This window comes from Chenopodium quinoa, unplaced genomic scaffold, assembly GCF_001683475.1.
Source record: "Chenopodium quinoa cultivar QQ74 unplaced genomic scaffold, ASM168347v1, whole genome shotgun sequence".
NCBI classification, from domain to species: Eukaryota; Viridiplantae; Streptophyta; class Magnoliopsida; order Caryophyllales; family Amaranthaceae; genus Chenopodium; species Chenopodium quinoa.
In genome coordinates this window covers 3,187,361-3,203,870 of record NW_018742244.1, presented here as the reverse complement: position 1 = coordinate 3,203,870, position 16,510 = coordinate 3,187,361, and the positions used below count along the sequence as shown (strand labels likewise).

At 37.7% G+C, this 16,510-nt stretch overlaps 3 protein-coding genes across 3 annotated transcripts; all 3 read left to right on the top strand.

The window, feature by feature from the left end:
* The first annotated feature begins 1,921 nt into the window (after positions 1 to 1,921).
* On the top strand, positions 1,922 to 2,632 carry LOC110737412 (probable E3 ubiquitin-protein ligase RHY1A). The gene has a single exon (XM_021917779.1). It carries the CDS (start codon positions 1,922 to 1,924, stop codon positions 2,630 to 2,632), a length of 711 nt encoding a protein of 236 aa, XP_021773471.1.
* Positions 2,633 to 9,623: 6,991 nt separating this feature from the next.
* LOC110737404 (E3 ubiquitin ligase BIG BROTHER-related-like) lies at positions 9,624 to 10,420 on the top strand. Its single transcript, XM_021917767.1, has one exon. The coding sequence runs from the start codon at positions 9,624 to 9,626 to the stop codon at positions 10,398 to 10,400; it is 777 nt and encodes a 258-aa protein (XP_021773459.1). The 3' UTR covers positions 10,401 to 10,420.
* Positions 10,421 to 11,832: 1,412 nt separating this feature from the next.
* LOC110737396 (putative disease resistance protein RGA1) lies at positions 11,833 to 13,806 on the top strand. Its single transcript, XM_021917755.1, has one exon. The coding sequence runs from the start codon at positions 11,833 to 11,835 to the stop codon at positions 13,804 to 13,806; it is 1,974 nt and encodes a 657-aa protein (XP_021773447.1).
* The last annotated feature ends 2,704 nt before the right edge of the window (positions 13,807 to 16,510 follow it).

Here is a 16,510-nt window from a genome sequence, read left to right as displayed (position 1 = left end):
CTTATATCTTCACAATCGCATCCAAAGCTATAATATCTACTACAGGTCACAATCTAATGTCAAGTTTCATACAAACAGTTTTATACGTCTTATAACCATATATCATTGATGAATTTATAATTATTGTCAAAAAGTTATATAATCGGCACAATGGACAAGTATTCTTCCCCTCAAGAATCCAAGAAACAACACACTCCCCATGAAAAACATGAGAACAAGGAAGAAACGCGCCTTCTTGTTCACAATCATCATCGGACTTATCAAACTCCTCCAAGCAAATCGAACAACCCCTCGATTCTTTACTTGATGAAAACCCTTCTTTATTCATAGGCCTTAACATCTCTCTTTTCCGTAGGAAACTCTTCACTTCCATCTTAAGCTCTTCATCTATTTCACAATCCTCATTCATATCTTCCTCGAAATTATTATCATTATTAACAACATCCTCGATATCCATATCCATAGTCTCAGCCACCTTGACTATCTTGACTATCAATGCAAGAGAAGTACGCGTTTTAGCTTCAACATCTTCTAGAAGTTTCTCACAACTTTGTTCAATTGCTTCATAGACACATTCATCAGAATATTCATCCTCGTAAAGTTCTCCAAGCCACTCCTTAACTTCCAATTCTGTAAGCTCATCTTCGAAATCAGTAAACCTATCTAACACACGCGTAATAGTTGTTACTCCGTTAGGGATGCGGCTATCACGGTAACATATTTGGATTGTAAAGACGTCGTCAAGTTGGCGATTAAGGAGGAAATTGACCTTGAATACAATAAGGAGGAATTCATGGTTTGGGTGTTCATGGAAATATTAAAGTAATAACTATTTGTGGTTTTTTCACTTTATTTTCAAGAATAAAGAAAATTACAAGTGCAATTTGTATATCTAACCTCTAAAATGCTCAAAACAAACCCTTAAAAAAGAACTTTTCTTTAAACGCAAGGAATTTCCTAAATTATGCCTATTATATCTTTCCAAGTATTAATGGGAATTCTATATAGATTTTGTATATCTCTCTGATTTTGTATATCTCCTTATTCAATATTCATATTTGTAAAAACAAAAAATATATTTCCAAAATGAGCTGTAAAAAAAAAATAGTCAATAAGATGAATGTAATAAGATAGTGAAAATAGCGGAATGTCGTAAGGGACTACGGCTAATGTGTAATTTTTTTTAATATGTTTTTCAAATAGTGCACCCAAATCAATCAAATTTAGAGTATATATTAGGGCTTGTTTGGCATTATTTTTTGTTTGGCATTGAAAACAAAAAACTAAAAATAAGAAACAAGAAAAAGGTGTTTCCACTTTTTTGTTGTCATTTTTCAAAAATATCATGATTTTAATAAGTTTGTCTAATTTTTGTTTCATTATATGACATATATCATATAAGTTTGAAAATAAAAAACCAAAAAACTAAAAAACACAGCGATGTCAAACGAATCCTTAGTTATCTTCATTTATTTATTTATTTATTTATTTTTATTTTTACAGCTATTTTAGAAATGTACTATTTTTTATATTTCCAAATCAATCAAATAGGGACTATGCGCGGCTAATAATCATTCAGTTTGTTAAATTAATTTGTACGTAACTAATATACTTTTTTTTAAGTAATACTCGGTAATAAGATAATAAAATATATTTTCTTTCAAAAAATAAAATAAAAAATAGATAAGTATCCTTGGAAGATTATCGGTATACTAGTCCAAAAATAAAAATTAGGCATATCCGCGTGCTTGCTTGGTGGGCAAGTCGATTAGCCACTTACATATTTTCTATATATATATGATCATTATGTATTATGGATGTTGAAGTAATAATATCAAAAATCCTTTTATTAATTAAACTTTATATACTCTTTAACATCTAATTAAGCCTTTCAACCTCAACTTTGCCTAACATGGCAGTAATGGCGTTTATATCCCCAAATAATAGTCGAGGAGTAGAAATTTCATCTTCGATAATGGAGGAAAACAATAATGCTACTAATGATGAACAAAAGCCAGTTGATGATGTCTTTACTGTCCACCTATCGTACTACGAAGACGGCCTTAACGACGTACCAACAAAGAATGTAAGTTTTGAGTTTGCGAGAGAGTCGCCTTGTTTAAATTGGGAACGGAAAGATGCCGTCATGAATTGTCTCAAGGATAATGATATTAATGTTGATGATTCGGATTCTATTCTTAATGTTGTGGTACAAAGTTGTGACCTGCTGCTTGATTATGTTCGTAACTTTGGTCGTAAGTCACTTGTTATGTACGTCAAGGTCATAGTGTACCATGTAAATGACGAGCAGGAGGATGGTGACGATCACGAGTACGACTATGATGATGAGCTGATGGAGGAGGAAGAGGAGCCTATGTTCTTGGATGATGATATCGTCGACAATGAGGAGATTATCGAGTTTCGTCTAGAAGCAAGTGGAGTAAGGTTTTCTAATGGTTATTCAGGGGCTAAGGAGAATTGCACGATTTGTTTAGAGGAGTTTGGGAAGTCGGACAATGTGGCGATGCTTCCTTGCTCTCATGTATATCACAAGAATTGCTTTTTTGGTTGGATATACGAGAGAAAAAGAACATGTCCGTTATGTCGATCAAAATTATTACTGTTGCATTAAATCTTATTGGGGTACTTTAATTTGGATCAAATTTCAAAAGAACATGTAGGAATAATTTTGCTGTGATCGAAGACGTGATCGGATGGATTGATTTAAGAATTCTTAAAAGTAGGTTTAGAAGACATATATTCAGTACTAGTATGAAATTTGATTTATTAGCTTTACTTGTTAGGTTTTGTTAAACATGATTATTCCAGACCCTAGGTATTGGGAAGCCCCTTCCTAGAAGGTAAATCCCTCCCTAGTGTGTTGGTATTATACATTATTTATACTCAATATTTGTTCAATTTCTACCTTTTATTCAAAAATATATATATGTTATCTCTAATTTAACGAGGTTGCAACTAGAGCTGTCAATTCGGGTAAACGGGTCGAGTTTGGGTCGGGTAAACTCGGGTCGGGTCAATTTGGATTAATTCCATAACCTATGCGGGTCGGGTTTGGGTTGGGTCATGCTTGAGTCGGTTCACGTCAGGTCATACTTCTTATCGAATTTGGGTCTAGTGTAGGTCGGGTTACATTCGGGTCGGGTGAACAATAGGTCGGGTTTCACGGGTTAAATTAAAACGGGTTAGGGTAATTCTCGGGTTCGGTTAAGTCAATAATTTGTTGGTTAGAATCAGGTTGGGTCATTCTCGGGTTTGAGTCGGGTTCAATTCAGTTCAAGTCAATAATTTACGGATTATAATCAGGTCGGGTCATTTTCAAGTCGGGTCATTCTCGGGTTCAAGTCGATCGGGTTCGGTTCAAGTCAATAATTTGCGGGTTATAATAAGGTTGGGTAATTCCAAGTCAGGTAATTCTCGGATTCAAGTCGGGTTATGTTCAAGTTAATAATTTGCAGGTTACAATCAGGTCGAGTCATTTCTAAATCAGGTCATATTCGGGTTCAACTAACTATAAATAGATAAACATCATTTTTATCAAGCTAATTATTTCCTTTGACTATAATATACATGACAACATACTAGGGAACTATAGTCTATGATTTAGATTGAATTAATGAAATCGGTGCAAGTTGTAAACCTGCAAATTGGTCGTTTAACAGCAAATTGGATGGTTCCACACACCCAATTGGACTCTCATAGGGTATTAAGGACCATGGTAAATATTTCGGCAATTTTTAATTTTTGTGGAATAAAACGTCAAAAAAATTCCAATATTGAAGGCTATTATCCACGCTTTTTGAGAAATTTTGGAGGTTTCAGAGCCCAGTGCCGAAAAGTCTTAAAATTCTATGGAATACATCTCGGGGTCATATAATATCGTTTGGAACCATATATGATCATTATTTGTTGTCATAAATGTTCGTGGTAAGCTTGAATTAATGAAATCGATGCAAGTTGTAAACCGGTAAATTGGTCGTTTAACAGCAAATTAGATGGTTCCATACACTCAATTGGACTCCCGGAATTTATTAGGGGTCATGGTAAACATTTCGGCAATTTTTATTTTCGGGCGAAAATAGTAAAAAAAAATATCAAAATTGAAGGTTTATATCCACTTTTTTTGAAAATTTTTGGAGGTTTCGGGGCCCAGTGTAGAAAAGTCTTGATATTTTAGGGGATACATCTGGAGGTCATATAATGTCGTTTGGAACCATATATGATCATTATATGTTGTCATAAATGTTCGTGAAAGGCTTGAACTAATGAAATCGTTGTAAGTCGTGTAAATTGGTCGTTTAAAGGCAAATTGGTTGGTTCCACCTACTCAATTGGATTCCCGGAGGGTATTAGGGACCATGGTAAACATTCAAAAAAATTTATTTTCGGGCGAAAAAAAGTCAAAAAATTGAAGGCTAATATCCACACTTTTTGAGAAATTTTGGAGTTTTTAGGGCCCGGTGTCTAAAATTTTTGAAATTATAGAGAATACATCTTGTGGTCATATAATGTCTTTTGGACCCATATATGATAGTTACTTGTTGTCATAAATGTTCGTGGTAGGTTTGAGTTGATGAAATCAATGCAAATTGTTAACTAGTAATTGGTCGTTTAAAGGAAAATTGGATGGTTCCACCCAACCAATGGGATTCCCGGACGGTATTAGGGATCATGGTAAACATTTCAGTAATTTTTATTTCCAGGCAAAAAAAAAGTCAAAAATTACAAAATTGAAGGCTAATATCCACGCTTTTTGTGAAATTTTGGAAGATTCGAGGCCCGATGTCGAAAAGTCTTGAAATTCTAGGGGATACATCTCGGGGTTATATAATGCCGTTTGGAGCCATCTATGATCATTAGATGTTGTCATAATTGTTCGAGGTAGGCTTGATTAAATGAAATCGGTGCAAGTTGTAAACCGGTAAATTGGCCGTTTAAAGGCAAATAAGATAATTCAACCCACCCAATTGGACTCCTGGAGGGTGTTAGGGACCATGGTAAAAATTTCGGGAATTTATATTTTCGGGCGAAAAATGTCAAAAAATTCCAAAATTGAAGGCCATATCCACGCTTTTTGAGAAATTTTGGAGGTTTCAGGGCACAGTGTCGAAAAGCCTTGAGATTTTAGGGAATACACCTCAGGGTCATATAATGGCATTTGAAACCATATATGATCATTATATGTTGCCATAAATGATCTTGGTAGGCTTGATTTAATGAAATCGGTGCAAGTTTAACATGATTAATTTTATTTTTATTATTATTATTATCATTATTATTATTATTATTATTATTGTTATTATTATTATTATTATTATTATTATTATTATTATGTTTATTATTATTATGTTGTTTGAAATATATTTGTTTTTATTGCTTGATTACGCATTTTATGCATGTTTAAAGGGAATTTGTACTTGTAATCACGCTTAATAAGATAATTAATAATCTTGTTTTAGGGTTAATATGATTATAATTCAAGTTATCGCCAATAATATATATATTTGTGCATTAATATTCAGCCAACATAGATAAACAGGTTTAGGATAAACCTATAAATTGCAAGTTAGTAAAAAAGCGCACATGAATACGAGAAGAATAAAGTAGAGGCCTATTTTTAGGTCAGGTTCTTTCTCTTTTAGATTGAATTTGTACCTTCATCCCCGAACACCAATCATGGTTCCAGACCTATTGGAGTTAACGATCTCATGGATCGTTAAGGGGTGTAACCTGGCATTCACCCTGTAAACAGTTTACAACTTCCTAAAACTTGTTGGCGACTTTTTTGCTCTATCTTCTTTCCCTTTTAACGCCACCGTACTTTAGTGTATGATCAAAGTGGGATTCAAGTTTGGGGTAATGCTTGAAATATTCCCTACAGTAGGCTTGAGTTAATGAAATCAACGCAAGTTGTAACTCGGTTTGGCTGTTTAAAGACAAATTGGATGGTTTAACCCACCCAATTGGAATATCTGAGAGTAATAAGGACCATGGTAAACATTTTGGAAGAAAAAAAAAATCGGAGCAAAAAAAAAGACAAAATTTCCAAAATTGAAGACTAATGTCCACGCTTTTGGAGAAATTTTGGTGGTTTCGGGTCAAGGTGTCGAAAATTCTTGAGAATTTAGGGAATACATCTTAGGGTCATATAATGATGTTTGGAACCATATATGATCATTATATGTTGTCATAAATATTCGTGGTAGGCTTGAGTTAATGAAATCGGTGCTAGTTGTAAACCGGTAAATTGGTCGTTTAAAGGCAAATTGGAAGGTTCTACCCACCCAATTGGACCCCCGGAGAGTATTAAGGGCCATGGTAAACGTTTCGGAAATTTTTATTTCAGGGCAAAAAAAGTCAAAAAATTCCCAAATTGAAGGCTAATATTCACACTTTTCGAGAAATTTTGAGTTTCGGGGCCCTATATCGAAAATTATTGAAATCTAGGGGATAAATCTCGGGGTTATATAATGCCATTTGGAACCATATATGATCATTATTTGTTGTGATAAATGTTCGTGGTAGGCTTGAGTTAATGAAATCGGTGCAAGTTGTAAACGGGTAAATTGGTCGTTTAAAGGCAAATTGGATGGGTCAACCCACCCAATTGAACTCCCAGAGGGTATCAGGGACCATGGTAAACATTTTGACAATTTTTATTTCCGGGTGAGAAAAAGTCAAAAAATTCCAAAATTGAAGGGTTATATCCACGCTTTTTGAGAAATTTTGGAGGTTTCGAGGCACGGTGTTGATAAGCCTTGAGATTTTAGGGAATACATCTCTGGGTCATATAATGTCGTGTGGAACCATATATGATCATTATTTTTGTCATAAATATTCGTGGTAGACTTGAGTTAATGAAATCAGTGCAAGTTTTAAACCGCTAAATTGGCTGTTTAAAAAACAAATTGGATGGTTCCACCCACCCAATTGGACTATCTGAAGGTATTAAGGAGCATGGTAAAATTTCGGCAATTTTTTTTTTCGGGCGAGAAAAAGTAAAAAATTTCCAAAATTGAAGGCTAATGTCCACGCTTTTGGAGAAATTATGGTGGTTTCAGGTCACGGTGTCAAAAATCCTTGAGATTTTAGGGAATACATCTCGGGGTCATATAATGATGTTTGGAATCATATATGATCATTATATGTTATAAATGTTCGTGGTAGGTTTGAGTTAATGAAATCGGTGCTAGTTGTAAACCGGTAAATTGGTCGTTTAAAGGCAAATTGGAAGGTTCTACCCACCCAATTGGACCCCCGAAGGGTAATAAGGACCATGGAAAACCTTTCGCCAATTTTTATTTCAGGTCGAAAAATTCCAAAATTGAAGGTTAATATCCACACTTTTTGAGAAATTTTGAGGTTTTGGGACCCGGTGTCGAAAAGTATTGAAATTCTAGGGGATATATTTTAGGGTTATATAATGCCATTTGGAACCATATATGATCATTATTTGTTCTGATAAATGTTCGTGGTAGGCTTTAGTTAATGAAATCGGTGCAAGTTGTAAACCGGTAAATTGTTCGTTTAAAGGCAATTGGATGGTTCCACCCACCCAATTGGACTCTCGGAGGGTATTAGGGACCATGGTAAACATTTCGGCAATTTTTATTTCCGGGTGAATAAAAGTCAAAAAATTACAAAGTTGAAGGCTAATATCCACGCTTTTTGGCAAATTTTTGAAGTTTTGGGGCCCGATGTTGAAAAGACTTGAGATTTTATGGGATAAATCTCGGGATCATATAATTCCGTTTAGAACCATATATGATCATTATATGTTGTCATAAATGTTCATAGTAGGCTTGAATTAATGAAATCGGTGCACGTTGTAATTCGGTATACTGGTTGTTTAAAGGGAAATTGTATGGTTCCACCTACCCCCAATTGTACTCCCAAAAGATATAAAGGACCATGGTATAAATTCCGGCAATTTTTATTTCCAGGCAAAAAAAAGTCAAAAAATTCAAAAATTGAAGGCTAATATCCAAACTTTTTGAGAAATTTTTGAGATTTCGGGGCACGATGTCGAAAAGTCTTGAAATTTTAGGGGATATATCTCGGGGTCTTATAATGCCGTTTGGAACCATATATGACCATTATTTATTTTAATAAATGTTTGTGGTAGGCTTGAGTTAATGAAATCGGTGCTAGTTTTAAACCGGTAAATTGGTCGTTTAAATGCAAATTGGATGGTTCCACCCACCCAATTGGACTCCCGAAGGGTATTAGGGACCCTTGCAAACATTTCGGCAATTATTATTTCCGGGCGAAAAAAAGTTAAATAATTCCAAAATTGAAATCTATGCTTTTTGAGAAATTTGGGATATTTCGAGACCCGGTGTCGAAAAGTTTTGAGATTTTATAGGATAAATTTCGGGGTCACATAATGTCGTTTGGAACTATATATGATCATTATATGTTGTCATAAATGTTTGTAGTAGGTTTGAGTTAATTAAATTGGTGCAAGTTGTAAACCGGGAAATTGGCCGTTTATTAAAGGCAAATAGGATGATTCCACCCACCCAATTGGGCTTCCGGAGGGTATTAGGGACCATGGTAAACATTTCAACAATTTTTATTTTCGAGCGAAAAAAGTAAAAAAAACTCCAAAATTGAAGGCTAATTAATATCCAAGCTTTTTGAAAAATTTTGAAGGCTTCGGGGCCCGGTGTCGAAAAGCCTTTAGATTATAGGGGATACATCTCGGGGTCATATAATGCCGTTTGGAACCATATATGATCATTATATGTTGTCATAAATGTTTGTCGTAGAATTGAGTTAATGAAATCAGCGCAAGTTCTAAACTGGTAAATTGGTCGTTTAAAGGCAAATTGGATAGTTCCACCAACCCAATTGGACTTCCGGAGGGTATTAGAGACCGTGGTAAACATTTCGGCAATTTTTATTGCTGGGCAAAAAATATTCAAAAAAACTCCTAAATTGAAGGCTAATATCCACGCTATTTGATTGTGTTTACGTTTGCTTCCTAATGTAGACTGGACTAAAGAAATCCAGGTAAAACTTGCTTGCAAACCTGACTGACGAGATTGCAGTCATTGTTGCTGGTTCGATTGCAAATAAGTTCTGGAAATTCATTGTGAAAACTAGGTGAACTTTCTGCCATGTCTTATTTAAGAAGCCTAAATGCTGTATAATTTGCAAATTACATGTAAATTACAAAGAATGATATATTGATATACTTGTATGATGTACAAGTAAATTAAAAAGAATCAGGATAAAAATTAAAATTTTATTTTCCTCAATAATATTCACTCGATCCCTTATCTATTCTCATTCTTTTATGGCAACTTTTTGAATTTATTTGTAATAATAAAATAGATAAGTCAAACTTGGAATCCTTGGAAGATTTGTAGTACACTAATTCAAGAAAATCACAGTGCTTCTTTCCAATAAGAAAATTAAGATATTTTTATTTATTTTTTTCAAAAAATAAAAATCAGGCATATCCGCGTGGGTAATGAAGTGCTAGCTTGGTGAGTAAGCCACCCACTTACATATTTTCTATACATATAATTATTATGTATGAATGTTGAAGTAATAATAACACAAAGTATCAAAATACTTTAACCTTGATTTTGCATAACATGGAGTGTTTAACATCATCAACAATACGAGGGGTAGAAGTTACATGTTGGGTGATGGAGCCAAACAATACTACTAGTAATGATGACCAGAAGCCGGTTGATGATCTCTTTACCGTTCACCTATCGTACCAAGAAGACGGCCTCGACGACGTGAACGTGAAAACAATACATGTGAGTTTAGAGTTGAAGAGAGAGTCCACTTATTGGGAATGGCAAGATGCCGTCATGAATTGCCTCAAGGATAATGATGTTGAAATTAATGCTTGGGATTATATTGTTGATGTTGTGGTACAAAGTTGTGAGATCATGCTCGATGATGTTCGCGATTCTGGCCGTAAGTCACTTGTTATGTACGTCAAGGCCGAAGTGTACCATGTGGATGACGAGGAGGGTGGGGATGATCACGCGTACGACGACTATGATGATGAGCCGATGGAGATGGAAGAAGTGGAGGTTCCTGGTCTCGAGGAGGAGGAAGAGGAGCCTATGTACTTGGATGATACCGACAATGAGGAGATTATTGAGGTTCGAAGGAAGACATACATAGAATTTTGTCTAGAAGCAAGTGGAGTAGGGTTTTATGATGGATATTCAAGGGCTAAGGAGAATTGCTCAATATGTTTAGAGGAGTTTGGGAAGTCGGACAATGTGGCGATGCTTCCTTGCTCTCATGTATATCACAAGAATTGCTTTCTTGGTTGGATATATAAGAAAAAAGAAACATGTCCGTTATGTCGATCGAAGTTATTACGTGTTAATTGGGGTACTTTCAAATAACAAAGGGATATATAATTTTGTTTTGAAGACCAGCTGATTCGATGATTTTAAAGCAAGCAGTCTGCTTAACTTGATTTTATTAGCTTAATTGTTATATTTTGTTAAACATGGTTGTTCTAGAGTTCTAGACCCTAGGTATTGGGAAGGCCCTTCCTAGAAGGTAAATCCCTCCCTAGGGTATTTAATTTGTATTGTTCATTTGTACTCGATGTTCTTTGTTCAATAAAATTTGTTACTACCTTTTATTTAAAGTTAATACTCCTATTTTATCTTCAATTATAATGGGGTTGCAACAACATATTTATAGTTCTTAAGATCCCGTTTAATTTATGTGCAGTAATCTCTTCACTTTCATGCTAAGCGTACACTGATTATTAGCATATTTTTTCTTAATACTTTGTTTATTTCTTAATACAGAGTATATGGTTTAGTTTAACTTTTATTTCTTGTTGGTTATTACTTTCTAAATTTCTCAATAATAATTGTATTATTAGTATTTTCTATATTATTTTCTCATATTAACTTTGACCACGGCATGGCTAATATAATATGTAACAGTAAAAATCATTATCTAATTATTGTTTTTGGGTTAATCAATGTAGTAGATTATTAAAAAAAATATATACTGGTACTTTTCTTCTGATTTTTTTTATAATTACATTTAATTAATAGTTAATCGAGTTCATTAGCAAATGTGGGAGGTGAACGTGATGTAACTATCGTGAAATGACTGAAGTACGACTAACTTAATTTTTTTTGTATAACATTGTAAAATAAATATCTCAATTATTGGTAATGCATAACAAAACATTATGAAAACTGCATATTTGAAAACTAAAAACTAAGACGGATCTAACAAGTTCCCACGACTATCCTATTATATTGAGGTGAGTAAATCATCTCCTTAGCTTAGGATAAAAATAGTTTTAACGTACAATTTGTTAATGAAGCCGATAGAATAAGTGTTGAAGTTGAGAGCTAAGAGCATCCATTTCACTTAAACAGCTAAGTACTACTAGCAATGCAATAGAAGCTGGTCAAGTTGTAGTTTACTACGAGTAGTACTGTACGTAGAAAACGAAGGCGTGGAGCCGAAACTTGAACAATTGACCAGATGCAAAGCACATAATTAAGCTGCTATTTCCAAGTTCAAAGTTGTGAAAATCAAGCTTGATTGTCGGAGGGAAGGTAGACTTTAATTAAAAAGTAGTTTGAACATGCAGATGTTGGTACAATGTAAAACATGATTATTAAACTGTTGCATAACTTTGCTTTTTCTTGTCCATTTCTATTCTATTTCATGGAAACCAACTGGAAGGTATTGATTTCTATTCAAAAGTGGAGCCTCATTTCGACAATAAATCTACTTCTTCATCCCATCTCCCCATTCTATTCTCATCACATCTCATTGAAATTCTATTCCCAAATCCCAATGGCCGAACTCGGAATCGTCCTTGCTGAAAGGCTCATTAAAGTTACCGGGTCTGCAATCATCGAAGAGATTTGTGACATGTGGGGTTACAAATCTCAACTCCAAGACCTCATCAAAACCGTCTCTACCATCAAGAACGTCCTCCTTGATGCCGACTCCAAGCGGAAGCTCCCCTACGAAACACGAGGCTATATCGAGGATCTCAAGGCTGCTATTTATGATGCTGATGATCTGTTCGATGAGTTTTTCATCCTTGCTGAGCTCAAGTTGCTTGATGGCAACAAGGATGATAAATTCCTTAAAAAGGTACGCCGCTTTTTTTCTGGTAAGGAGGTAAGTCAAGCTTATAGAATGTCTAGTCAGGTTAAGAAAATTAAATTGCAGTTGGATAGTATTGTTAGTAACCATCACAAATTTGGGCTTAGTGTTGACTATAAGCCTATTTGTAGAAGAAGGGAGGAAACTTGCTCCTATGTGGATGCAGGGGATATCATTGGGAGAGAGGATGATAAAAAGGCTGTCATTGACATGTTGTTAGGTCCCAATGATGTTCAGGAAAGTTTTCGCTTTGTGACTATTGTGGGAGTTGGAGGGTTGGGTAAAACTGCTCTTGCCCAACTTGTGTGTAACGATAATGAAGTTGAAGCAGAGTTTCCGGATCCCAAGTTAAGGTTGTGGGTTTGTGTCTCTGATCAAGATGGGGAGCAGTTTGATGTCAAAGTGATTCTTTGTAAAATTCTAGAATTACTTTCTGGTAAAAGGCCTGACGATACCTCCTCAATGGAGTTGGTGCAAAAGCAATTTCAAGAACAATTAAGAGGAAAGAAGTACTTGCTTGTTCTTGATGATGTATGGAATGAAGATTGTGAGAAATGGCGTAATCTTTGCAGGTTCTTAACGCTAGGTCAAGAGGGTAGTCGGATTGTGGTGACTACACGTTCGGAGATGACTGCAAAGATTATTGGAGAAAAACATACGCACAAGCTACAAGGTTTATCTGAAGAGAATTCGTGGCTCTTGTTCGAGTCTATAGCATTTGATAAAGGGGAACACGAGCACGCAAGTCATCTTGAATTAGTTGAAATCGGGAAGAAGATTGTTAAAAAATGCTACAACATCCCACTTGCTATAAAGGCGGTAGGAAGCCTTCTATTTGGGCAGCCTGTAAATAAGTGGCAGACATTTTACCACAGCGGGTTTGTTGGAATTGGAAAAGGTGATAATGAAATTATGTCTATACTAAAGCTTAGCTACTACAACCTTAAACCCTCTTTGAAGAATTGTTTTAGCTATTGTGCACTATTTCCCAAAGATTTTATGCTCAGTAGGAAGGAGTTGATTAGCCTTTGGATGGCACAAGGATATATTGTGTCTCTAGACAGAGATCAAAGCATAGAAGATGCGGCAGCAGAGCATTTTCTAATTTTGGTACGGAGATGTTTCTTTCAAGATGTAAAGAAGGATAGATATGGTGAAATTGGGTCCGTGAAAATCCATGACTTGATGCATGATGTTGCTCTAGAAGTAGCGAGGGAGGAATTAGGTGTAGTAAGCTATAATACAGCCAAATTGGGAGATAAAATTCGTCATGTGTATTTTGGTCGTGGTGCCTTTTCACAAAATTACTCATTGAAGACTAACATACGTTCGTTTATATCAAGGGGTAAATTAGGTTATCCGGTGAATGCACAGATTGACAGTTGGATGTGTGTAAGGGTGTTGGTTTTGCGGGGTGCAGGTATAGTACAGTTTCCTGATTCAATTGGTAAGCTACTGCATTTAAGGTGTCTTGACCTTTCTTTTAATTATAATTTAGAGGGACTATCTGATTCTATTAGTAGACTACATAACTTGCATACATTAGATTTAAATCATTGCGGTGGAAAATTGAGGGAGTTGCCAAAAAATTTTAAGGAATTGATAAATCTTAGGCATTTGGATTTAAATACTTGTAAAAAGTTAACTCATGGATAAATTGACTAATCTTAGGTACTTGAATATAAGTTATTGTCATGAGTTGAGTTGTTTGCCTTCAGGCATGGATAAATTGACAAGTCTTAGGCACTTTGATTTAAGAGGTTGTTATAGCTTAACAAGTGTTTCGGGGTTTTCTGATGTCCTGCGGGAGAGTTACAATTCCGAGACTGGAACCGGACGCCTGTACCTGCAAAACAACGGAGACTCCTGGTGGTGGGAGCTCCGCCTCCGACGGTCAAGTTAGTACTTGATTAAGGAGTAATTAATGCGGAAATTAAAGTGATTGGGTCTCTCTAGGTGAGAGTGTTTAATGTGTGTAATCTGCGTTTTTTAGCATGTCCCCCCTCTTAATGAGGATTAAGGGAGGTATTTATAACCTTGGGAAACGTGCCAATCTAGGTTTAGGTTAACCTTGGGCTGATTGGGCTTCCCTCGGAAGTTGGGCCTAGGTGGCCGGATATCCCAGGTGTCATGGGAAGGACACGTGTCGTGTCGTAATTGGTCCATAGTGGACGGATCATTGATTGACACGTGGCAGGCTCCTATTGGCCCATGTGACGGACACATGGCGGAACCTGATTGGTCCACTTGTCAGATGGTGATTGGTGGGAAAAATCCCCTAATCATTTGCCCCTCGCAGGTGGCACGTGACTGGTCACGTGTTACCTGTGACAGGTATCGCCCTGTAACAGGCGGCGGCCTGCTACAGGTGTCACTCGGCGAGAGGCCGAGAGATTCTCCCGCCAAAATTTTGAATTCTTGAAGTGACCCTTCGCCTTCTCACTTCGCCTATATAAAGGGGTGTTGACTTCGGTCATTTTTACACTTGAAAACTTTGTGAGTGAACATTCGGACCCCTGAACTTGCTCTGACATTTTGGACCCTTTCTGCCTACCGCCTGCTCTGACAAGCCGACTGCAAAGGATTTTCAAAACTTCATCAATCGTCACTCGTTCAGGTAACCGTCGGTCCTCTTACTCTTAATTTTCTCTACTTTATTCTTTTTTGAAATGGCATCACGGAAGCACACGACACGACCTAGGTTAGTGATCAGCCGGTCACCGGGGACGGCTGAATCTAGGACTAGGAGTGCCGCCTGCCCTTTTCTGGACCCATCTTTTCCCTTTATACAAAGTCCGACTGTATCTGTGTCTATGCAGAGCATGATGGCCAGAACAAAAAAGACCGCCAGGATCTCAAACTCAGACGGCTCCTCCCACAGGGTGCCGATTAGTGAAACATCTGACCAGGCGCCAGATGTGGAAGTGAAACAAAGCGGCTTGAAAGCCGGCAATTCTGAGGGAGGAGTCAAAGTGACCCCTTCCCATTTTACAGTTGACAATTCTACATTCTCTCCTGCTCCTTTTAAAGGAGAGGAGGCGGGCCCCTCCGGGAGAGGGGAAGAGTCGTCCTCTTCGGACTCGTCAGAGGACGATTCCGAATCTAGCTCTTCTGGCCATGCTTCCCTGGACACAGAAGAGAAAAACAGTCGCCTACAAGAGGCGAGGCTTTCTCACGCAGTTGAGAAGGGGGACGATTGGGCGGAGCCATCCGCCTCTCACCGAGAGCAAAATACCCCCTACTACTGTACGGTACCTCGGGGCCGGATCACGGCCATGCAAGAGAAAGTGGAGAGCTTTATCGCAAACCACACAATGGGCCCCGGCTTTTTAGTGTTCGTGCCGGATCCAGAAGACACAGTCGTATGGCTGGCTGGTTCCAGTTATGATGACGGCTGCTTTGGCTGCTACGAGGCGGCCATCAAGGCTGGGCTGCGCTTCCCACTACATCCGGCTGTTCAGCGGATCTTGGATGGGTATGATTTGGGGTTATGGCAGTTAGCCCCGAACTCCTGGGTTAACGTACTCGGCTATGTGGCCGGGTGCGAACTGCACGGGGTGGAGCCGAACTTCGAGGCTTTCGCCCACATGAACTACCTCAGCCGGACCCCTAAGGCAGGCGGTACCGGCTGGTATCAATTGACGAGCCACAGGGGCTACCTCATGACGAGAGGTAAAGAAAACAAATGGAAGGACTGGCGGTGCACCTTCCTTATCATTGAGAGTTCAGACACAGAGCTGAACAAGCGCTTCAACAGGTGGAACAGGAATCCGCCCCTTCTTGCAGGCGGCCGCAGCATGCCGCCTGTTCCCCCCAAGGCTAAGAAAGAGATCCTAGATAAAGGACTCTTCAAATTAGAGTCGAGGGTGAACTCTACTTCAGGGGTACGAGAGCAAGTACCCCTGCACTGCGTCCCGAGCTTCAAATGGCTCTACGACGAGTACTTTTTGGCCGCCTGTGGCCTCAGCAGTCGGTGCTCAAGAGGTAGCCGGCCTGTCGAATACTCTGTTGTTCCATGCATTTCTTGTTATGACTTTTATTAACTTTGCTATTTGTTTTTGCAGCGGACACCATGAGCAAAATTACCGCCTCCAAGACTGCGGCGACCATGTTGCGGGCCTCCATCATGCAACAGTCTTCAACCGACTCCCCCAACAAGGGGGCACCCTTGGTGGGCTTCGAACCTTTCACCCTCTTTTTGGAGTTGTGGTTATGCATATACTGACTCTTTTCTTCTTTTTTAGACGGGCACTCCAAGAGCTTCTTCTTCCCAACAGCCGGACCCCAAGGCCCGGAGGACGACTGTTGCGAGCTCTCCTGGTTCTGCCAGGAAACATGAGGCGGTTGAGAAACAGCCGGC